Source organism: Salmo salar, chromosome ssa25 (genome assembly GCF_905237065.1).
Source record: "Salmo salar chromosome ssa25, Ssal_v3.1, whole genome shotgun sequence".
NCBI classification, from domain to species: Eukaryota; Metazoa; Chordata; class Actinopteri; order Salmoniformes; family Salmonidae; genus Salmo; species Salmo salar.
Genome location: NC_059466.1, coordinates 2,906,139 through 2,930,479, shown reverse-complemented (window position 1 = coordinate 2,930,479; position 24,341 = coordinate 2,906,139). Strand labels below are relative to the sequence as shown.

General features: G+C 39.9%; 1 protein-coding gene across 1 annotated transcript in view; it reads left to right on the top strand.

The window, feature by feature from the left end:
* The window catches only part of LOC100380858 (E3 ubiquitin-protein ligase MYCBP2), a 356,005-nt gene that overhangs the window by 207,751 nt on the left and 123,913 nt on the right, over window positions 1–24,341 (top strand). Inside the window, 8 exon segments of the mRNA XM_045707688.1 lie at window positions 1,237–1,463; window positions 1,560–1,643; window positions 1,757–1,853; window positions 2,197–2,389; window positions 4,951–5,225; window positions 11,301–11,522; window positions 11,971–12,162; window positions 19,746–19,952. Of these exon segments, the coding sequence (XP_045563644.1) occupies window positions 1,237–1,463; window positions 1,560–1,643; window positions 1,757–1,853; window positions 2,197–2,389; window positions 4,951–5,225; window positions 11,301–11,522; window positions 11,971–12,162; window positions 19,746–19,952 (1,497 nt within the window).

Sequence of the window (24,341 nt, the reverse complement as noted above, 5' to 3'; positions counted from 1 at the left end):
GGAGTTTTCTAAAATGTAATACGCTATACATAAAAAAAAAAAAGCTGCGTTACAGGATTACCTGACCTGCTCAAATTGACAGATGCGTGCTATGTGGCAGACCAATCCAAACTCGTCTCTCGGCATGTCCAGCCCACTCATTATATCAGCCAATCATGGCTAGCGGGAAGGTTGCTGTTTTTTTCCTGTGGCTTAACCAATTAGGCTCCTAATTAAACAATTTTATTCGTATTTACAGATGGCATACACGTTTGTTATTAAGGCACATGAAAGTTCACATGTTCGAGAAGGCATTTCTGCCCAAAAAACGCATTTTGATAAAAAACACGTTCAAACGGCTCTCCTGTTTAGTCGTGACTTGTGACATACGCCTAGTTTCCTGAGACGGTCATATTTGATAAAATAATTTATTTGTTTTCTTTTCATTATATCTAAATTGGTCCTAAAATTCAAAATCAAATAGCTAAATGATCCATAGTATGACCATCTTAAAACAATTCCATATGTCAGCTTAGACCCCCCACCTCCCCCAACGGCTTAGACTTTTAAGAATGAAACACTATTACACAGAGTGAGTCCGTGCAACTTATTATGTGACTTGTTAAGCAAATGTTTAATTCTGAACTTATTTAGGCTTGCCATAACAAAGGGGTTGAATACTCTGACTGACATTTGAGCTTTACATTTTTTTTTGTTTGTAAAAAAACAAAAAACAATTCCACTATGGATGTAGGCCAGCGACCAAAAATGTTAATTCAATCAATTTTAAATTTAGGCTGTAACAAAACCATCTGGGGGAAAAGTCTAGGGATGTGAGTACTTTCTAACGGCACTGTATGTATTTGACATTGTAGGACGGTAATTTATCCTATTTACCACCAATCTGTAGTACCCAAATGGGTCATGCGCAGCACTGATGGCTGCCACACCAGTCATCACACCCAACCGCTATCACCAATCTATATTTAACTTATGTTGTCCTATTATGTTATCTATGTTACCTATGTAATCTCAGTAGTTTAAGTACACCGCCAAGATCAAGGTTAGTAGGTATACTAGCATCAACTGTTTTTGTATTTATCAATGTATTCATTTAATTGCTATGTTCTGTGATATTGAACAAATTAGCCAAGAGCTGAAATCATGCCACAGTCCGAATAGAGGTCTATTCAAGTTCTGCTGGTAAGGTTGACTCTTGTGTGTTGTCACTGACTTGTGTTGTGTGTTACTCCCCAGTTGTTTGAGCTGGGGCCTGATGGTGGAGACCATGAGACAGATGGGGACCTCCTGGCTGAGACTGACGTCCTGGCCTACGACTGCGCTGCCAGGGAGAAGTACGCCATGATGTTTGACGAGCCGGTGCTGCTGCAGCTTGGCTGGTGGTATGTGGCCTGGGCCCGGGTGTCTGGGCCCAGCTCAGACTGTGGCTCCCACGGACAGGCCACCATCACCACAGATGACAGGTACCTACTGGAGTCCATAGAAATACAATTACTTGAACAGATATCCCCATTCCTCATTGTACATTGTGAATTATGTGAACCTACTCCTTTTTGCAGTGTGGTCTTTCAGTTCAAGAGTTCCAAGAAGTCAAACAACGGTACCGACGTGAATGCAGGCCAAATACCTCAGCTATTGTACAGGCAAGTCATTTTCCTACACTCCTAATGTTGCCTGAATAGTGGCCCGTATATTGATGAACTTCAAGTAACCAGCTTTGTAATGAGAATGTAATGTGGTTGTTTTACTACTGCAGACTTCCGTCGAACGATGGTAACGCAGCCAAAGGGAAACAGCAGACCAGTGAGCCGGTTCACATCCTCAAACGCTCCTTCGCCCGAACCGTCTCAGTGGTACGTACCGTACTCCTGTGTTTCCCCTAGCTAGACTTGGTCCAAGGCAAGCCGCAGATACCCCATAATCAGAACACGGGCTTGTATGATAGCAATATTGAAACCAATTGTGTTCATCAGGCACCAAATGGAAGAAATGGATTTAAACAGAGGAGCAGCTACTTGGACTGGTCCAATAAGAAACACTTATTTTAGTTTTCTGTTGCCAAATGTTTGGAAAATGTTTCCATTGTATGCCCTATTGAACATCACCCTGGAGTGTAATATAGTATTTGTTAGGATGTAAGCTAGTTTCATTAATAGGTTGTAAGTAAAGTTTTCACCCCCCCCCCTCTCCCTGTAGGATTGTTTCGAGTCCCTGCTGAGTATCCTCCACTGGAGCTGGACCACCCTAGTGCTGGGGGTGGAGGAACTGAGAGGCCTGAAAGGCTTCCAGTACACGGCTACCCTGCTGGACCTGGAACGTCTGCGCTTTGTAGGGACCTGCTGCCTTCGCCTGCTCCGTGTCTACATTTGTGAGATCTTCCCCATCTCTGGTAGGGTTACAGAGGTGCACACATACGTGGGTAGACACAGAAGTATGCATGGACACACACAAAGGCGCATGTACTGTACCGTAAATTCCGGACTATAAGCCGCAACTTTTTTCCCAGGCTTTGAACCTCGCGGCTTAAACAATGACGCGGCTAATATATGGATTTTTCCCGCATTCAATTTTTTATATTTTTTTAAACACATTCTGTGATGTGCTCAGTTTTTTGGCGGCATGAAGCTTTCATTAGACCAATGAAATTGCCGAACGGGTTAAGATCAAACAACTTCTTAGTTTACTGTTTAGAATAAATTGAGCGCTCTCAAACTTCCCATCATTCTGATTACAGTAGTCATTTTGTCACCCTCATCATGGCAAAGACACGGAGAAATGCATATGATGCAGCTTTCAAGTTGAAGGCGATTGATCTGGCTGTTGGAAAAGGAAATAGAGCTGCTGCACGGGAGCTTGGTCTTAATGAGTCGATGATAAGACGTTGGAAACAGCAGCGTGAGGAATTGACTCAGTGCAAAAAGACAACTAAAGCTTACTGCTAATTTTTTATTTTTGTTACAAGCCGTGTTTCGTTAAAGCCTATTTATTTTTGTTACAAGCCGTGTTTCGTTAAAGCCTGTGTAAAGTTAATTTGTTTCAATGTACCGGTAGGCACCTGCGGCTTATTTATGTGCGGCTTATTTATGTTCAAAATAAAAATAAATTATTAATTAATTCGTGGGTGCGGCTTATATTCAGGTGCGCTTAACCTCTATGGGCTAGGTGGGACGCTAGCGTGCCACCCGTGGTGCACTCCATCAACAGCAGGTGCATTTCAAGAGCGGCAAATTTGAATCCAAATAAATGTCAAAATTCAAATTTTTCAAACATACAACTATTTTACACCCTTTGAAAGATAAACATCTCCTTAATCTAACCACGTTTTACGATTTCAAAAAGGTTTTACGGCGAAAGCATAAATTTAGAGTATTTTAGGACAGTACATTTACAAGAGTTGTGTGTAATGTTTTGTCAATTCAAAGACAGGGTCACCAAAACCATAAAACCAGCTAAAATGATGCACTAACCTTTTACAATCTCCATCAGATGACACTCCTAGGACATTATGTTAGACAATGCATGCATTTTTAGTTCTATCAAGTTCATATTTATATCCAAAAACAGCGTTTTACTATGGCATTGATGTTGAGGAAATCGTTTCCCTCCAATAACCGGCAGTCAAGTCAGCGTCACAAATTAAATAATTAAAATTAGAAAACATTGGTAAAATATTATATTGTCATTTAAAGAATTATAGATTTACATCTCTTGAACGCAATCAACTTGCCAGATTTAAAAATAACCTTACTGGGAAATCACACTTTGCAATAATCTGAGCACTGCGCCCAGAAAAATACGCGTTGCGATACAGACTAGACGTCATGTTGGGGAGATCTAAAATCGAAAATACTATGTAAATAATCCATTACCTTTGATTCTCTTCATCAGATGTCACTTCCAGGTATCACAGGTCCATAACGAATGTAGTTTTGTTCAAAAAAGCTCATCATTTATGTCCAAAAATCTCCGTCTTGTTAGCACATGATCTAAGCCAGCCGGACTTCTCGTCATGAACGAGGGGAAAAAATATATTTACGTTCGTTCAAACATGTCAAACGTTGTATAGCATAAATCATTAGGGCCTTTTTTAACCAGAACATGAATAATATTCAAGGTGGACGAATGCATACTCTTTTATAACGTATTGGAACGAGGGTACCCAACATGAACTCGCGCGCCAGGTGTCTAATGGGACATCATCGTTCCATGGCTCTTGTTCGGTCAGATCTCCCTCCAGAAGACTCAAAACACTTTGTAAAGGCTGGTGACATCTAGTGGAAGCAATAGGAAGTGCCAAAATATTCCTCAGCCCCTGTGTTTTTCAATGGGATAGGTTTAAAGGTAATACAACACATCAGGTATCCACTTCCTGTCAGAAAATGTCTCAGGGTTTTGCCTGCCAAATGAGTTCTGTTATACTCACAGACACCATTCAAACAGTTTTAGAAACTTTAGAGTGTTTTCTATCCATATATAATAAGTATATGCATATTCTAGTTACTGGGTAGGATTAGTAACCAGATTAAATCGGGTACATTTTTTTTATCCAGACGTGCAAATGCTGCCCCCTAGCCCTAACAGGTTAATAGTCCGGAAATTACGGTACACACAAACACAACCATTCAGGTGCTCATAGTACTACACAGGTAACACACACACAGGTAATACGCACACACACAGGTAACACATCACACACACACACACAGGTAACAAAAATATGGAAATTATAGAAAATACAAAATCAAGAATCCAAGTTGATACCAATGATTTTGCTACATTGAGAGACCTTACATATTATAAGCGTTATAATAAAGTCTCATAGTTATAGCAAGTAATGAAAATACCCGTCAGCTTTAAGTAAAGTTTCTGAATGTAACAGCATCATATTGTCCCTGGTTTAACCCCCAGGCCGCTGTCCTATTCCTGTTCCCCCCTCTTCCTCCTCACCAGCCAGCACCAAGGCGGTGGTGGAGGAGTCCAGCAAGCTGGCGGAGTGCGTGGGCAAGACCCGTAGTTTGCTCAAGAAGATCCTGTCAGAGGGCATGGACAACTGCCTGACCAAGCTGGACAACGACCCCCAGGGTTACCTGTCCCAGCCCCTCACCCTGCTGGAGGCCGTGCTGCAAGAGTGCCACAACACCTTCACCGCCTGCTTCCACTCCTTCTACCCCACGCCTGCGCTGCAGTGGGCCTGCCTCTGCGACTTGCTCAACTGCCTCGACCAGGTAGGTCTAAGAGAGAGGGAGCTCTGTGGGTTCAGCAGTAAGTTTGTTTGCTCAATTCCCACATGGACTGCATAGACTTACAGATGTGATCAAATATATTGTCACCCTTGCACTTTACAATTGACTGAAATACAGCGGAATGTTTTGTTTTTTCTTTGATAAAATTGTAGCAAGACTATTTTTACCCTGTAGGCTCCTGCAATTTACCACAGGTGAAGTGAATTACACAGTAAATGAGAATAATTGCCCCCTTTGTGACCGCATTTTTATTTATTTTGGCCTTTTTTTGTTTGGGTACAGTATTCAAATTATTATAATTTCATATTAATTGAATATATTTTCCATTCAGTATTGTTCACATATACTGCATATTTGTACTGTACGTGTGGGCTGCCACAACAACAAAAAACATACAAATACTAAGTATTGATCATGTTTATCATTTTACAGAGTTTAAGTAATAATAAATACATTATGTAAAGGAGAAGAAACTAAACGAAGCGGGCCGCCATTCCCAACCTCCCATCCCATTCCCCCAACCCCACCCAGCCAACCTGTCTCCTCCATCCAACCTCCCGGAAGCCATCAGTGAATCCCAAACCAACCCCTATCGTGTCGGGATAGCACTTCACTCTGAAGCCTGCATGACCTATGTTCCCTCAATTTTTTTACGGCACTGAGGAAATTTCAGGTCTGCTGTGCGCAAACTTGAACGTTGTGAAAATTCTTTGCAACTTCCAGCATGTGTTTAATGTGAACACTGAGGCTGTACCTGTTTTAAGTTTGTTTTAACAATGGCCATGTAGGCTACTGTGGCTATTTGATGATCATAATGTAGAGTGGCCTACCATCAAAAACAATGGAGAAAATGCATTCCATAACATTTTAACGTGGTTGTTCTGTCATTCAGCATACAGTAGCAGCTAATGTGTGATGTTCAGTGTAGGCCTAGATTCCATGGGAATTTTGAAGAAAATAAAAGTGCTGGGCTTGGCATTAGCCAGTTTATCCACTTGTCCTTCAGACAAGGATGTGACAAATTGTTTTTGTCTTTGATGCAAGAAACCACTTTACAATAAAAATTATTTATTATTCCCATACCATTATTACAGAGAATCAGACAAATTATGCTACCCTCTGCCGATTGGCTACTTAGCTTATTCAAGCCTGTCTCTAAATACAACACTGCCCCTTTAAGACAAAAAAAAATAGTTTTTTTACCTTACTCTGTTCAAAGATGTCTAGAAATGTACACATTTTGTGCTTTTGTAGAAAGCAATCACTCCCCTATTGCTGACAACAAATGCAATCATATCGAGAGGTTCCAATGACGAATTTGATGCGGGCCACCCGTCCCAGGTGACTTCAGCAAAGATGGCTGACAAAACATAACGTCATAACGAGTCAAGCTAAAAATGTACAATTGAGAGGAATATGTTAGTTAATGTAGAGACAAACGACTACCGTAATTTCCGGACTATAAGCCGCAACTTTTTTCCCACGCTTTGAACCTCGCGGCTTAAACAATGACGCGGCTAATATATGGATTTTTCCCACTTTCAATTTTTTTTTCTCCAAAAAAACACATTCTGTGACGTGCTCAGTTTTTTGGCGGCAAGAAGCTTTCATTAGACCAATGAAATTGCCGAACGGGTTAAGGTCAAACAACTTTTTTGTTTACTGTTTAGATTAAATCGAGCGCTCTCAAACTTCCCATCAATCTGATTACGGTAGTCATTTTGTCACCCTCATCATGGCAAGACACAGAGAAATGCATATGATGCAGCTTTCAAGTTGAAGGCGATTGATCTGGCTGTTGGAAAAGGAAATAGAGCTGCTGCACGGGAGCTTGGTCTTAATGAGTCGATGATAAGACGTTGGAAACAGCAGTGTGAGGAATTGACTCAGTGCAAAAAGACAACTAAAGCTTTCAGAGGGAAGAAAAGCAGATGGCCCGAACTAGAAAATGAGCTCGAAGACTGGGTCAACACACAGAGAGCAGACGACCGAGGTGTTGCGGCTTATAGACATGTGCGGCTTATTTATGTTCAAAATATATATTTTTTTAATTCAGTAGGTGCGGCTTATATTCAGGTGCGCTCAATAGTCCGGAAATGACGGTACATATTTTTTGTCATGAAGTTAATTTACGAAAATGGCTATTTAGCAAGTTTTTTTTCAGCCATATCCAATACCAGGTGTATCAAATTCATTCATTATAGCAAGCAGGGAGCAGGTTTCAAACCCTCAACATTCTAGCCCGAAGTCCAGAACGATCTCGACTGTGCCCAAATGTGTTAATTGGGGTTGGGGCCGATTGTGGCTAAAAAAAAACGTTATCAATTGGAATCTTTAACATGGAAAGAGGAAAAAGTATTATTATTAGTTTTTAACAAGAGTACCAGGATGGGCTATTAGCTGAACAATAGACTATTCAACCTTTACTAAAGAACTGTCCAATAGCTGAGCTAGGTGTGAACCACCCCCACCCCCTCCCCAACTTGCAACAAATCATTTTCAGGACTATCTAGAAAAAGCAGCGGAGATGTGCAATAGGTTTCTAAGAGGAGGCTATTCTCCACAATGTGTGGATGAAGCTTTTAATTTGGCATTGGGGAAAAACACGAGATGAACTGCTACAAAAAAAAACGCTAAAGAACACTAATGTTTACAACCATATATACTTTGAACTCGCGAAAAGTGGGAGATGCGGTCAAGAAACACTGGCATGTTTTATTTACGCGATAAATTGGTTCATGCTAACTGCCAGCTACAAAAGAAAATCAGACAGAATCAGCCAGAGTTTCACCCTCCAGACATTATTTCCTAAATGGCTTAATGATGAAATGCCTATGTATGTTATGTTGTACATTTGAACATGAATTATGCCCCTATTTCAGACTACTCTGACGTTTTTCTTACACGGCACCCAATGATTTATGAAAACTTGCTTGGTAGGTCGATGTCCTCATTGTGGTTTCACAGACATGTTTAATACGTTTTATGTACACACTTTATTTGAATATTTATGAAATGCATATTGTTATATTTGGTACCACTTATTTATTTTTCCTTCGCCTCCAACCCCTTTCGATGCGTGGAACGGATGTGGGTGGGGCTAGGTCTACATAAGGGTGCTAATTTAAAAAAACTCACAAAAGCTCTGACGAAGGCCGTGAGGCCGACGCGTAAAGTTTATTAAAGATCAGTGATACTATCAAGAGCAGTGCGGGTTCCTTCTTTTTCCTCATCTTATCGGCTGTTGCCGTGCACCTGCAAAAAAGATAGCTCAGATGTGCGAATGCCTTTTGAATTTTCAATTTCTTCGGAGCATAGACCTATATAACTTAACTGGCTGAGATAGGCTATGAGGCTTAACAGCCTAATAGAAGTAGGAATTTTTTATTAGTTCCACTTACAATTGCAACTGGTCAAAAATGTAGCATCCTACATAAAACAATAATTTAAAGAAAAAAAGTCTGCATGTTCGAACTAAAACAATTTAACCAAAAAGAAAGTGCACGTTTGTAATTCACAAACTCTAAAAGTAATTGGAAAGGTAGATACAAATTAGGGGTGACATTGTGGTTACAATAATGTAGCCCATCATGCAAATGATTCCTATTAGCAGGACAATAGACTTTTTATAGCCCGGCTACTGTTGTGAAAAGCCCTCAACATGCAATGTATTCATGCTTAAGTACTCTAAAGTGTTATATTTATAACTCAAAACAGTCTTTCTTCATCAACATCTTTATGCTTTCGTTGATCTTCTTGCTTTTTCTCTGTAGAAATTTTGAGCAAATTGCTCAAGGGCCACAGTTGATTCTTCTGTGAAAATGACGTTATTGAATGTCTCGCCAGCTTTGATCCATGCCTGGGCCTGCAGGACGCACATTTCTTTGTTTGTCAGACGAATCATTGGGTCATAGCTACAGAACAGTATTAAACAAGCGAACACACATGGTTAATGTTCTGAGAATTAAAAAATTATATATATATATATATATATATATATATATATAATATAAAACATTTCTTACCAAGCCGTGATGCCCGCAGATTACAGATTGCCTTTGCCGATCGCTCATCATCTTCATTCATCAGTGAGTCAATGGCTTGAATAGTCATTGACTCACACTCACGTGTTGAAAAGGAACGAGATGGAGTCACGATTCATGCCAGGCACACCTGTGAGCTCTGGAACTCTACCTCCGACAGGCAGAGTCAACATACAGAACGTGGCGGGTTTGTCAGGTTTTCGGTTCACCCTGACATTTCCATTCCTCTTCTGACAACAGAACTTGACCAACTGCTCACCAGGCACAGCAAGGGCCGCCCGGACCGTTATGCTGTTCTGCTATTCCAAGGATATGTAACCGAAAAGCGATACCACGAATGGGCACAGAATACATAGCCTTCCCTCTGTGGCCGTTGGAGGACTATATTAATATCTAAGGGGCATTTTCCTTACATTTAGAGGATTGGAGGACTCTATATTAATATCTAAAAGGGGCATTTTCCGTTAGATATTCTCAGGCATTCTCACAGATCCTAACGGAAAATGCCCCTTAGATATTAATATAGTCCTCCAATCCTCTAAATGTAAGGAAAATGCCCCTTAGATATTAATATAGTCCTCCAATCCTCTAAATGTAATTATTGGTGGAGAGTCGCATCATTAAAAAAAATCTTTAGCTAAATAGCCCAGTACTGTACTCTCGGACATCACGTAGAACAGTGCCATATTTTCCGTTCCATCCTAACAGAAACCGAGGGTTTTTTGTTTTTCATGGAATAGAAACACCATAATATTAATCAAATGAATTAAGCAAGTACCATTCAAAAGTTTGGACACACCTATTCATTGAAGGATTTTTCTATATTTTTACTATTTTCTACATTGTAGAATAATAGTGAAGACATCACAACTGTAACAGCTGTTGCCCATCATGCAAATGTTTCCTATTAGCAGGACAATAGACTTTTTATAACCCGGCACTGTTGTGAAAATCCCTCAACTTGCAATGTATTTGATGCTTAAGTACTCTAAAGTGTTACATTTCTAACTGAAAACGGCAGTATAGTATTTCTTCATCAACATCTTTATGCTTTCGTTAATAAAATAAAATAACGAGAAAAAGGACATTCAAATGCAGATGTTTATTTTTCTATTAATCTTCATTTGGGTATTGGTTAGACAAGAATTAGAAAATTAGAGTGCTGAAATGTTTTGCGCTTAGTTTCGTTGACAGTCTCTCTCTAGTCATGGTTTTAAATGTTTTCAAATCTCACAGTATCAACTTTGCTGTAGCTTTCTGCTACGTTATTGCTGACACGGTCACCTGAACCATCCGATTGGCCAGCGGTAGGCCTATAGTGCCCTTGATTTGCTCTCTGGGCCTGCCGGGAAGGTTAGTTTGTACCTTCAGACGCATGAAATGGACAAAGTTAGACGCACAAATATCATACCCCCCAGAAATGCTAACCTACCCTGTTATTGTCATGGTGATATGATATTTGTACGTCTAACTTTCTCACTCATCATTATTCACGATTCGTTGAGGATTATCCGTAATCATGGCAGCATCCACATTAATGTAGAATTGTTTAGAAACATTATATTCTTATTTACAAGAAAAGTGACTGCAAATGCATCCACATGAATGTGATGTGTTTAGAAACATATTCTGTTATTTGCAACAAAAGTGACACACTACATTATTTACAATTCATTTCTATTGGGCACAAAATAATCTGAAACACAACCAAAACAAAGAGCAAATGCATCCAACAAATGTGTAGCATTTCAAATCCAAAGTGCTGGAGTACAGAGCCAAAACATCAGAAAATGTGTCAATATCCCATTACTTTTGGAGCTCACTGTATTAGTACGTATATACTGTGTCTTGGTTGCCATTTAAATTGCTCATCTAAGCTTTTGTGTACAAAAATAATCTAGAAAATACATAGCTAATGATAAGTTAAGGTCAAATGCATTCTGGCTCTAGTTATCGCATCTCTTTAGTGAAAGTTTACCACCTCACCCACCCTTTCCCCTCTCCCTTTCACCAGGACATTGCTGAGGCCAATTTCCGCACATCGAGCAGCCGACTGTTAGCGGCAGTGATGTCTGCGCTGTGCAACACGTCAGTCAAGCTGACATCCATCTTGCCCATTGCGTACGACGGCGAAGTGCTGCTGCGCTCGCTGGTCAAACAGGTCAGCACGGAGAACGACTCGGCGCTCGCCCATCGCTTCCCCCTGCTGGTGGCACACATGGAGAAACTCAGCCACGTGAGTAAACACCAAAGGCAGTGAAATTTTGACACAATGTCTGACCAATGAGGACCCTTATTCAAAAAGCGTCTCCCAGTAGGGGTGCTGATCTGGTTTCAGTTCCCTGGATCCATATCTTATTAATTATGATCTAAAAAGCAAAATTTAGGTCAGCACTCCTACTCCAATACTTTTTGTGAATATCCCATAACTAGCACAGGGTTTAGCCATATCGCTTAACCTATTTTACTGTTGTAACACTCACCTATTAAAATGTGTTATCATTGAAATGGACATGTAACCTCAGTCTCCTGATTTACCATGTTGTGCTTATCACATAGAATTTGATGGATTCAGTGGATTTGTCTTTCATTTTATTTTTTTTTTTTACAATCAGAGAAGACACAGTTGCTGACCTTTCTCGATGTTGTTAAACTTTCTCTCTTTTCTCCTCTCCCCCTTTCAGACGGAGGAGAACCTGATGGGGATGACAAGTTTCAGGGAGGTTCTCGAGAAGATGCTGGTGATTGTAGTGCTGCCAGTGAGGAAGAGCCTGAGAAAGGAGGTGGAGCTCTTCTCTCCCCACCTGGTCTCCAACACCTGTGGCCTGCTGGCCAGCATAGTCTCTGAGCTCACAGCCTCTGCACTGGGCTCCGAGGTAAAGAACAAACACAGACACGAGCAGGCATGCCGGCACACACCCACAGACCCCAGTTCAAATATAGTGCTCTGTTGGGGTTGAGAAGTCATTCAGTTGAGGTATCCGCCATTTACAGTGCATTCTATTCCTCCCTACCTCAATCTGTATGGTTTCTTAGCAATTCTAATATTCAAGGTTAATAAAATCAAATGCTCTTCAAATATACATAACATTTAATTGTTATGCTACATACAGTATCTGCATCAATATATTTGTTGAAAACTATTCAATCAAAATGGAGGAAGCTAAAAAAAAATGCAGAATTACTTTTGTTGTTTACAAGATGCTGAGTCACTTCGGGCAGTGACGTCTCTCACTCTGTCCATCCACTTTTCCGTCTGTTTCGCTCTACCCTGCAGCTGCCGGCTGCATTCTCAACACTCAGTCTCAATCACTCTGGCACCCTGCAGTTTGGCTGTCATGACAACAGCAAACACAGTTCTAAAACCCTTGTTCACGTTGTCAAGGAAACTGCTTTTCTCCCTATAGGGACTTGGGCCCGGTTGCATGAAACACCTTAAAGTTAATTTTCCCCTTATCCTTTCCCTTAACCTCTCTAGGGGAGGTGGTACGAAATCGTCCAACACTATTCAACAGCCAGTGAAAAATCAGAGCGCCAAATTTAAAACCTCAAAATGTCATACCGTAATTTCCGGACTATTGAGCGCACCTGAATATAAGCCGCACCCACTGAATTAAAAAAATATATAATTATTTTGAACATAAATAAGCCGCACATCTCTATAAGCCGCAGGTACCTACCAGTACATTGAAACAAATTAACTTTACACAGGCTTTAACGAAACACGGCTTGTAACAAAAAATAAAAAATTAGCAGTAAACAGTAGCCTACCATGAAAGTCATTGCTCCAGACCAAGCTCCCGTGCAGAAGCTCTATTTCCTTTTCCAACAGCCAGATCAATCGCCTTCAACTTGAAAGCTGCATCATATGCATTTCTCCGTGTCTTTGCCATGATGAGGGTGACAAAATGACTACCGTAATCAGAATGATGAAGTTTGAGAGCGCTCGATTTAATCTAAACAGTAAACAAAAAAGTTGTTTGACCTTAACCCGTTCGGCAATTTCATTGGTCTAATGAAAGCTTCATGCCGCCAAAAAACTGAGCACGTCACAGAATGTGTTTTTTTAAAAATTATTATTTGAAAGCGGGAAAAATCCATAAATTAGCCACGTCATTGTTTAAGCCGCGAGGTTCAAAGCCTGGGAAAAAAGTAGCGGCTTATAGTCCGGAAATTACGGTAATTCAAAGTTCTCAAACAGGACTATTTTACACCATTTTATAGATACACTTCTCCTGAATCGGACCACGTTGTCCGATTTCCAAAAGGCTTTACAGTGAAAGCAAAACATTAGATTATGTTAGAGTACATAGACACAAATAACCACACAGCCATTTCCAAACAACTAGCATGCATCACAAATACCCAAAACACAGCTAAATGCAGCACTAACCTTTGACGATCTTCATCAGATGACACTCCTAGGACATCATGTTACACAATACATGCATTTTTTGTTCAAACAACTTCATATTTATATCTAAAAACAGCATTTTACATCGGCGCGTGACGTTCAGAAAATATTTTGCCCCCAATACTGCCAGTGAATCAGCGCTACAATTTACAAAAATACTCGTCATAAACGTTGATAAAATATTAACTTCTCTAGGGTCGGCGGGACGAAATCGTTCCACCTACGTAACAACCAGTGGAATCCTGTGGCGCGTTATTCAAATACCTTAGAAATGCTATTACTTCAATTTCTCAAACATATGACTATTTTACACCATTTTAAAGACAAGACTCTCGTTAATCTAACCACACTGTCCGATTTCAAAAAGGCTTTACAACGAAAGCAAAACATTAGATTATGTCAGCAGAGTACCCAGCCAGAAATAATCAGACACCCATTTTTCAAGCTAGCAAATAATGTCACAAAAACCCAGAAGACAGCTAAATGCAGCACTAACCTTTGATGATCTTCATCAGATGACACACCTAGGACATTATGTTATACAATACATGCATGTTTTGTTCAATCAAGTTCATATTTATATCAAAAACCAGCTTTTTACATTAGCATGTGACGTTCAGAACTAGCATACCCCCCCCCGCAAACTTCCGGTGAATTTACAAAAAATTTACTAAATTACTCACGATAAACGTTCACAAAAAGCATAACAATTATTTTAAGAATTATAGATACAGAACTCCTCTATGCACTCGATATGTCCGATTTTAATATTGCTTTTCGGTGAAAGCACATTTTGCAATATTCTCAGTAGATAGCCCAGCATCACAGGGCTAGCTATTTAGACACCCAGCAAGTTTAGCACTCACCAAAGTCAGATTTACTATAAAAAAAAATTGTATTACCTTTGGTGTTCTTCGTCAGAATGCACTCCCAGGGCTTCTACTTCAATAACAAATGTTGGTTTGGTCCCAAATAATCCATAGTTATATCCAAACAGCGGCATTTGTTCGTGCGTTCAAGACACTAGCCGAAAGGGTAAAGAAGGGTGACGAGCATGGCGCATTTCGTGACAAAAAAATTCGAAATATTCCATTACCGTACTTCGAAGCATGTCAACCGCTGTTTAAAATCTATTTTTATGCCATTTTTCTCGTTAAAAAGCGATAATATTCCGACCGGGAATCTGCGTTTAGGTAAAAAGAGGAAAGAAAGTAAAGCACGGGGTCGACTCGTGCACGCGCCTAAGCCCATTGTCCTCTGATCGGCCACTTGCCAAAAGCGTAAATGTGTTTCAGCCTGGGGCTGCCTAGATATCATTCAGCTTTTTCCCGGGCTCTGAGAGCCTATGGAAGTTTCACGTTACAGCAAAGATCATCAGTCTTCAATAAACAGAGACAAGAAGAACAAGATCTTGTCAGAGAGGGCACTTCCTGTAAGGAATCTTCTCAGGTTTTTGCCTGCCATATGAGTTCTCACAGACACCATTCAAACAGTTTTAGAAACTTTAGGGTGTTTTCTATCCAAAGCCAATAATTATATGCATATTCTAGTTACTGGGCAGGAGTAGTAACCAGATTAAATCGGGTATGTTTTTTATCCGGCCGTGTCAATACTGCCCCCTACCCCCAACAGGTTAAACTGTCATTCAAAGAATTATAGATGAACATCTCCTTTATGCTAACGCTGTGAAATATTTCAAAATAACTTTACTGGGAAAGCACACTTTGCAATAATCTGAGTACTGCTCTCAGAAAAATACACTAGGCAATACAGATAGCCGCCATTTTGGAGTCATCTAAAATCATAAATTGCATTAGAAATATTCACTTACCTTTGATGATCTTCATCAGAAGGCACTTCAAGGAATCCCAGGTCCACAATAAATGTTGTTTTGTTCGATAAACTCCATAATTTATTTCCAAATAGCTCCTTGGTGTTTGCGCGTTCAGTTCAGCTATTCCAAATTTAGGAAGCGCGCCGAAAAGAAAAGTTTAAAAAAATCTATTTACGTTCGTTCAAACGTTATAAAGCATCAATCTTTGGTGCCTTTTGAACGTGAAACTTCAGTAATATTCCAACCGGACGGTTCCTGTGTCCTGAAAAACGTTTTGGAACACAGGTCCCTTCTCACATGAACGCGCGCCAATGAACTGATGGGTCTACAACTTCCCAGCCTTCTTGTTCGGTCTCTGTTCATCATAGACGCCTCAAACAACTTTCTAAAGACTGTTGACATCTAGTGGAAGCCTTAGGAACTGCAAAATGAACCCTAACTCACTGTGTGTTCCATTGGCAATGACTTGAAAGGACTACAAGCACCAGAATTATCACTTCCTGGTTAGATTCTTCTCAGATTTTTGCCTGCCTTATGAGTTCTGTTATATTCACAGACATCATTCAAACAGTTTTAGAAACTTCAGAGTGTTTGCTATCCAAATCTAATAATATGCATATTCCAGTTCCTGGGCCCGAGTAGTAGGCCATTTAATTTGGGTACGTTTTTCATCCGGCCGTGAAAATACTGCCCCCTACCCTAGAGAGGTTAAAGTTTCCTTAACTTTAAGTCAGTTGCACAAAACATTTTAAGGTTAATTCCCCCCTTAAATTAAGTGAAAAAGTGAAGGGTGTCAATTAGAGGTCGACCGATTATGATTTTTCAATACCGATACCGATTATTGGAGGACCAAATAAAAAAGCCGATACCGATTAATTGGAGGATTTTTATTTTATTGTATTTTTTTATTCTTTTTTAATTTAATATTTTTTTACATTTATTTGTAATAATGACAATTACAAAAATACTGAATGAACACTTATTTTAACTTAAGATAATACATCAATAAAATCAATTTAGCCTCAAATAAATAATGAAACATGTTCAATTTGGTTTAAATAATGCAAATTGAAAGTGTTGGAGAAGAAAGTAAAAGTGCAATATGTGCCATGTAAGAAAGATAACGTTTATGTTCCTTGCTCAGAACATGAGAACATATGAAAGCTGGTGGTTCCTTTTAACATGAGTCTTCAATATTCCCAGATAAGAAGTTTTAGGTTGTAGTTTTTATAGGAATTATAAGACTATTTCTCTCTCTACGATTTGTATTTCATATACCTTTGACTACTGGATGTTCTTATAGGCACTTTAGTATTGCCAGTGTAACAGTATAGCTTCCGTCCCTCTCCTCGCTCGAACCAGGAACACATCGACAACAGCCAGCCTCGAATCAGCGTTACTCATGCAGAGCAAGGGGAACAACTACTCCAAGTCTCAGAGCGAGTGACGTTTGAAACGCTATTAGCGCGCACCCCGCTAACTAGCTAGCCATTTCACATCGGTTACACCAGCCTAATCTCGGGAGTTGATAGGCTTGAAGTCATAAACAGAAGAGCTGCTGGCAAAACGCATGAAAGTGCTATTTGAATGAATGCTTACGAGCCTGCTGGTGCCTACCACCGCTCAGTCGACTGCTCTATCAAATCATAGACTTAATTATAATATAATAAACACACAGAAATATGAGCCTTAGGTCATTAATATGGTCGAATCCGGAAACAAAACGTTTATTCTTTCAGTGAAATACGGAACCGTTCCGTATTTTATCTAACGGGTGCCATCCCTAAGTCTAAATATTCCTGTTACATTGCACAACCTTCAATGTTATGTCATAATTCCGTCAAATTCTAGCAAATTAGTTCGCAACGAGCCAAGCGGCCCAAACTGTTGCATATACCCTGACTCTGCATGCAATGAACGCAAGAGAAGTGACACAATTTCACCTGGTTAATATTGCCTGCTAACCTGGATTTCTTTTAGCTAAATATGCAGGTTTAAAATATAATACTTCTGTGTATTTATTTTAAGAAAGGCATTGATGTTTATGGTTAGGTACAGTTGTGCAACGATTGTGCTTTTTTTGCAAATGCGCTTTTGTTAAATCATCCCCCGTTTGGCGAAGTTGGCTGTCTTTGTTAGGAAGAAATAGTCTTCACACAGTTCGCAACGATCCAGGCGGCCAAAACTGCGCTCCATATACCCTGACACTGTTGCAAGATGTGACACATTTTCCCTAGTTAAAAGAAATTCATGTTAGCAGGCAATATTAACTAAATATGCAGGTTTAAAAATATATACTTGTGTATTGATTTTAAGAAAGACACTGATGTTTATGGTTAGGTACACGTTGGAGCAACGACAGTCCTTTTCCGCAATGATTATATGCAATGCAGGACAGGCTAGATAAACTAGTAATATAATCAACCATGTGTAGTTAACTAGTGATTTATGATTGATTGATTGATTGTTTTTTATAAGATAGATGTAATGCTAGCTAGCAACTTACCTTGGCTTCATACTGCATTCGCGTAACAGGCAGGCTCCTCGTGGAGTGCAATGTAAAGCAGGTGGTTAGAGCGTTGGACTAGTTAACCATAAGGTTGCAAGATTGAATCCCCGAGCTGACAAGGTAAAAATTTGTCGTTCTGCCCCTGAACAAGGCAGTTAACCCACCGTTCCTAGGCCGTCATTGAAAATAAGAATGTGTTCTTAACTGACTTGCCTAGTTAAATAAAGGTGTAAAAAAAATAATAATCGGCAAATCAGTGTCCAAAAATACCGATTACCGATTGTTATGAAAACTTGAAATCGGCCCTAAATAATCGGCCATTCCGATTCATCGGCCGACCTCTAGTGCCCATAAGGTCTCTTAACTGCTTCATTCAGTATGGATATCAATGTAAACAGCATTTGTGGAGGTGATTGTTGCTTTCATCTCCCCTGGTTAAAAAAGGAAAACATCAACCAGCTAGCTACTTAGCTAAACAATGGAATATGCACAATCCTGCTAGAAAGTAATAGAAACAATTTGAGAAAAAAGTAACTACATGAAATGTAGTTTATCTTCTGAAGCAATTTGGTATTCCTGTCTTGATTGTAGAACAAAATAGAATTTCTATCTCGAAAAGTAAATGCAATCTCTTTGACGAGACATTTATTCAGTGAATCCCATTAAGGTATGCCCTTACATAAGGGAATATTTGAGAGGCTCTTAGCAACACCCTTAAACAATTACCTTACGTAAGGGAAACTTATTCCTTAAGTGAAACACTTTTGGTGTTTTATATAACCGGGCCCTGGATATCCGTGTAACAACCACAGACAGGCTATCTCTGGCCACATAGGTGTGGCATAAATAGCAAGATGACTAAAACTAACCACACAGTCGATCAGGACATCCTCGTAGTAGGGATGGCACAATTACATATGTAACTGTGTAACTGATGGTTATGGTTTTTCTTCTGTGGAAAGAACAGCTGACTGAAGATGGGACGGCCGGGAATTTGAGTGGTTGAGAGCATTTCTGCTATAACATGGACTTTACAGTAACATGGACATGAAACTGTGTTGCTCCGTGCTGAAACGCATGAGGTATAGTAGCAAACAAGTCTTAGGTTGCCTAGGCAACACCCCCTTGCTACAGCAGCAGCAAATGCATTGAGGAATGGAGGAGAGGAGAAAATGTCAGTCTTAAAAATTAAATATGTATTTTTCTTTGCTATTCAAACGGTTATTACGGTGACCGCAGTAATTTGGATGACCAATCAGTCTTCAAAAGTTTCATAACTGCCACAGCCCTATCTCGTTGTTTTTGTTTCTGAAGTATGTTGGCCGACGTCATGGTCGGTGAGGTTGCTTCATACATGGTCTTGTACAATAACAATGGAATGCCCCTGCTGATGTTTATTCACCTCAGTACTACCACCTGGTAGACTTATGTAGCGATCTAATGAATAACGCAAAGTTGGCACATTTAAGTCTTATTGGCATCATTTGCTGGTTGTTAACATGTTTTTAGAACCAATTGGTCTCTGTTAGAGGTAATCTTTGGTTATTGTCAGGTCAGATTACAACCAGATAAATACCTATTTTTCTGGTTGCTAAAATGACGTTAACAAAACTTCCTTATACAAACACTACATGACCTAACCATGACGATATAAAAACTATATAAAATACATCGTAATCACTTGTCTCTTCGTCTCTCCCAGGTGGACGGTCTAAACTCGCTTCACTCTGTGAAGTCCACTCCCAATCGCTTCACCAAGATGAGCCAGGGCCGCAGCTGGAACACGGGCAACGGCTCTCCAGATGCCATCTGTCTGACGGTGGACAAGCCCGGCGTGGTGCTGGTGGGCTTCTGTGTCTACGGTGGCGGGGGCATCCATGAGTACGAGTTGGAGGTGCTCGCTGATGATGTAAGAGTTTTATATATACCTTTTATTAACTTTGGAAGCTATTTTAGATTTAGTTTAAGTCTAAGTCCTTTTATAGTCACATTTTAGCCATTTAATCCGTCTTCGTTATCAGTTAACTAAAAGTCCAAACAATCTTTTTTCTCAGTCATTTTAGTCAATGCATTTTTTTATTTATTTTATTTATTTCACCTTTTATTTAACCAGGTAGGCTAGTTGTGAACAAGTTCTCATTTACAACTGCGACCTGGCCAAGATAAAGCAAAGCAGTGCGACACAACCACAGAATTCCACATGGAATAAACAAGCATACAGTCAATAACACAATAGAAAAAAAAAAGTCTATATACAGTGTGTGCAAATGGCGTGAGGAGGTAAGGCAATAAATAGGCCATAGTAGCGGAGTAATTACAATTTAGCAAATGAACACTGGAGTGATAGATGAGCAGCTGATGATGTGCAAGTAGAGATACTGGTGTGCAAAAGAGCAGAAAAGTACATAAAAACAATATGGGGATGAGGTAGGTAGATTGGGTGGGCTATTTACAGATGGGCTATGTACAGCTGCAGCGATCGCTTAGCTGCTCAGATAGCTGATGTTTAAAGTTAGTGAGGGAAATATAAGTCTCCAGCTTCAGCGATTTTTGCAATTTGTTCCAGTCATTGGCAGCAGAGAACTGGAAGGAAAGGCGGCCAAAGGAGGTGTTGGCTTTGGGGATGACCAGTGAGATATACCTGCTGGAGCGTGTGCTACGGGTGGGTGTTGTTATCGTGACCAGTGAGCTGAGATAAGGCGGAGCTTTACCTACCATAGACTTACAAAGATGACCTGGAGCCAGAGGGTCTGGCGATGAATATGTAGCGAGGACCAGCCAACTAGAGCATACAGGTCACAGTGGTGGGTGGTATATGGGGCTTTGGTGACAAAACGGATGGCACTGTGATAGACCACATCCAGTTTTCTTAGTAGAGTGTTGGAGGCTATTTTGTAAACGACGTTGCCGAAGGTTTGTTAATTCTTTCATCTAGACGTTCCCCTAGCGGAACACCTGCTCCAATATCCAATGATGGGCGTGGCGCGAAATACAAACTCCTCTAAAATCCGAAAACTTCAATTTTTCAAACATATGACTATTTTACAGCATTTTAAAGACAAGACTCTCGTTAATCTAACCACACTGTCCGATTTCAAAAAGGCTTTACAGCGAAAGCAAAACATTAGATTATGTCAGCAGAGTACCCAGCCAGAAATAATCAGACACCCATTTTTCAAGCTAGCATATAATGTCACAAAAAACAAAACCACAGCTAAATGCAGCACTAACCTTTGATGATCTTCATCAGTTGACAACCCTAGGACATTATGTTATACAATGCATGCATGTTTTGTTCAATCAAGTTCATATTTATATCAAAAACCAGCTTTTTACATTAGCATGTGACGTTCAGAACTAGCATACCCCCCGCAAACATCCGGTGAATTTACTAAATTACTCACGATAAACGTTCACAAAAAACAACAATTATTTTAAGAATTATAGATACAGAACTCCTCTATGCACTCGATATGTCCGATTTTAAAATAGCTTTTCGGTGAAAGCACATTTTGCAATATTCTCAGTAGATAGCCCAGCCATCACGGCTAGCCATTTAGACACCGACCAAGTTTAGCCCTGACCAAACTCCGATTTACTATTACAAAAGTTTGATTACCTTTGTTGTCTTCGTCAGAATGCACTCCCAGGACTGCTACTTCAATAACAAATGTTGGTTTGGTCCAAAATAATCCATCGTTATATCCAAATAGCGGCGTTTTGTTCGTGCGTTCAAGACACTATCCGAAGTGTAAATAAGGGTCACGAGCATGGCGCAATTCGTGACAAAAGATTTCTAAATATTCCATTACCGTACTTCGAAGCATGTCAACCGCTGTTTAAAATTAATTTTTATGCCATTTTTCTCGTAAAAAAGCGATAATATTCCGACCGGGAATCTGCGTTTAGGTAAACAGACGAAAGAAAACAAAGCATTCTGTCGACGCGGGCACGCGCCTGAGTCTCACAGTACTGTAACCAGCCACTACCCAAACGCGCTACTTTTTTTCAACCAGAGCCTGCAAAGCCACGATTCAGCTTTTTGCCGCCTTCTGAGAGCCCATGGGAGCCGTAGAAATGTCACGTAACAGCAGAGATCCTCTGTAATGGATAGAGATAATCAAGAAGGGCAAGAAATTGTCAGACAGGGCACTTCCTGCATGGAATCTTCTCAGGTTTTGGCCTGCCAAATGAGTTCTGTTATACTTTTTGAGATCAACTGACACTAACCAAAGAGTTTATCAAATTGAACAACTCCTTAAACGGTATATTTAACATTTTACATGTAAAAACCAAAACAAATGTAACAGAAATAAATAAACACCCCAAAAAAAGATAACAGCAAAAATATATTTTGTTTTCTATCCAAAGCTAATAATTATATGCATATTCTAGTTTCTGGGCAGGAGTAATAATCAGATTAAATCGGGTACGTTTTTTATCCGGCTGTGAAAATACTGCCCCCTAGCCATAACAGGTTAACACAGTATCCAAAGAAGAGCCAGATGTATACAGAATGGTGTCTGCGTAGAGGTGGATCAGGGAATCACCCGCATCAAGAGCGACATCGTTGATATAGACAGAGAAAAGAGTTGGCCTGAGAATTAAACCCTGTGGTAACCCATAGAGACTGCCAGAGGTCCGGACAACAGGCCCTCCAATTTGACACACTGAACTCTGTCTGAGAAGTAGTTGGTGAACCAGGCTAGGCAGTCATTTGAGAAACCAAGGCTGTTGAGTCTGCCGATAAGAATACGATGATTGACAGAGTCGAAAGCCTTGGCCAGGTCGATGAAGATGGCTGCACAGTAGTCTTTTATCGATGGCGTTTATGATATCATTTAGTACCTTGAGCGTGGCTGAGGCGCACCCGTGACCAGCTCGGAAACCGGATTGCATAGTGGAGAAGATATGGTGGGAATCGCGCCAACAGCCAGTGAAATAGCAGAGCGCCAAATTCAAAACAACAAAAATCTCATACTTCAAATTTCTCACACATACAAGTATTATACACCATTTTAAAGATAGACTTCTCGTTAATCCAACCACAGTGTCCGATTTCAAAAAGGCTTTATGGCGAAAGCATAGCATTAGATTATGTTAGGACAGCACCTAGACAAGAAAAACCACAGCCATTTTCCAAGCAAGGAGAGGTGTCACAAAAACCAGAAATACAGCTAAAATGAATCACTAACCTTTGATCTTCATCAGATGGCACTCATAGGACTTCATGTTACACAATACATGTATGTTTTGCCCGATATAGTTCATATTTATATCCAAAAACCCCATTTTACATTGGCGTGTAATGTTCAGACATGTTTTGCCTCCAAAACATCCGGATGAATGAGCACATCAATTTAAAGAAATACTCATCATTAACTTTGATAAAAGATACAAGTGTTATGCACAGAATTATAGATACACTTCTCCTTAACCTGTCTGGGAACGTGGGACGCTTGCGTCCCACCCTAGTCAACAGCCAGTGGAATCGCGTCGCGCTAAATACAAAACCTCATAAATGCTATAACTTCAATTTCTCAAACACATGACTATTTTACTCCATTTTATAGATACACCTCTCCTGAATCGAACCACGTTGTCCGATTTCAAAAAGGCTTTACAGCAAAAGCAAAACATTAGATTATGTTACGAGAGTACCTGCCAAAAAAAATCACACTGCCATTTTCAAAGCAACTAGCATGCATCACAAATACCCAAAACACAGCTAAATGCAGCACTAACCTTTGACGATCTTCATCAGATGACACTCCTAGGACATTATGTTATACAATACATGCATTTTTTGTTCGATGAAGTTCATATTTATATATAAAAACAGCATTTTACATCGCGCGTGACGTTCAGAAACCGGACAATTGTATATTGAAACAGACACTGTATATTGGATAGGAAATCACTTGAAAAACTACAAACCTCAGATTTCCCACTTCCTGGTTGGATTTTTTCTCAGGTTTTTGCCTGCCATATGAGTTCTGTTATACTCACAGACATCATTCAAACCATTTTAGAAACTTCAGAGTGGTTCCTATCCAAATCTACTAATTATATGCATATTCTAGCTTTTGGGCCTGAGTAGCAGGCATTTTACTTTGGGCATGCTTTTCATCCAAGCTACTCAATACTGCCCCCCTTTCCTAGAGAAGTTAACGGGATCGATTTTGAAATGGCAGAGCGACAAATTCAAATTAAATTACTATAAATGTTAAACTTTCATGAAATCACACATGCAATACACCAAATTAAAGCTACACTTGTTGTTAATCCAGCCAATGTG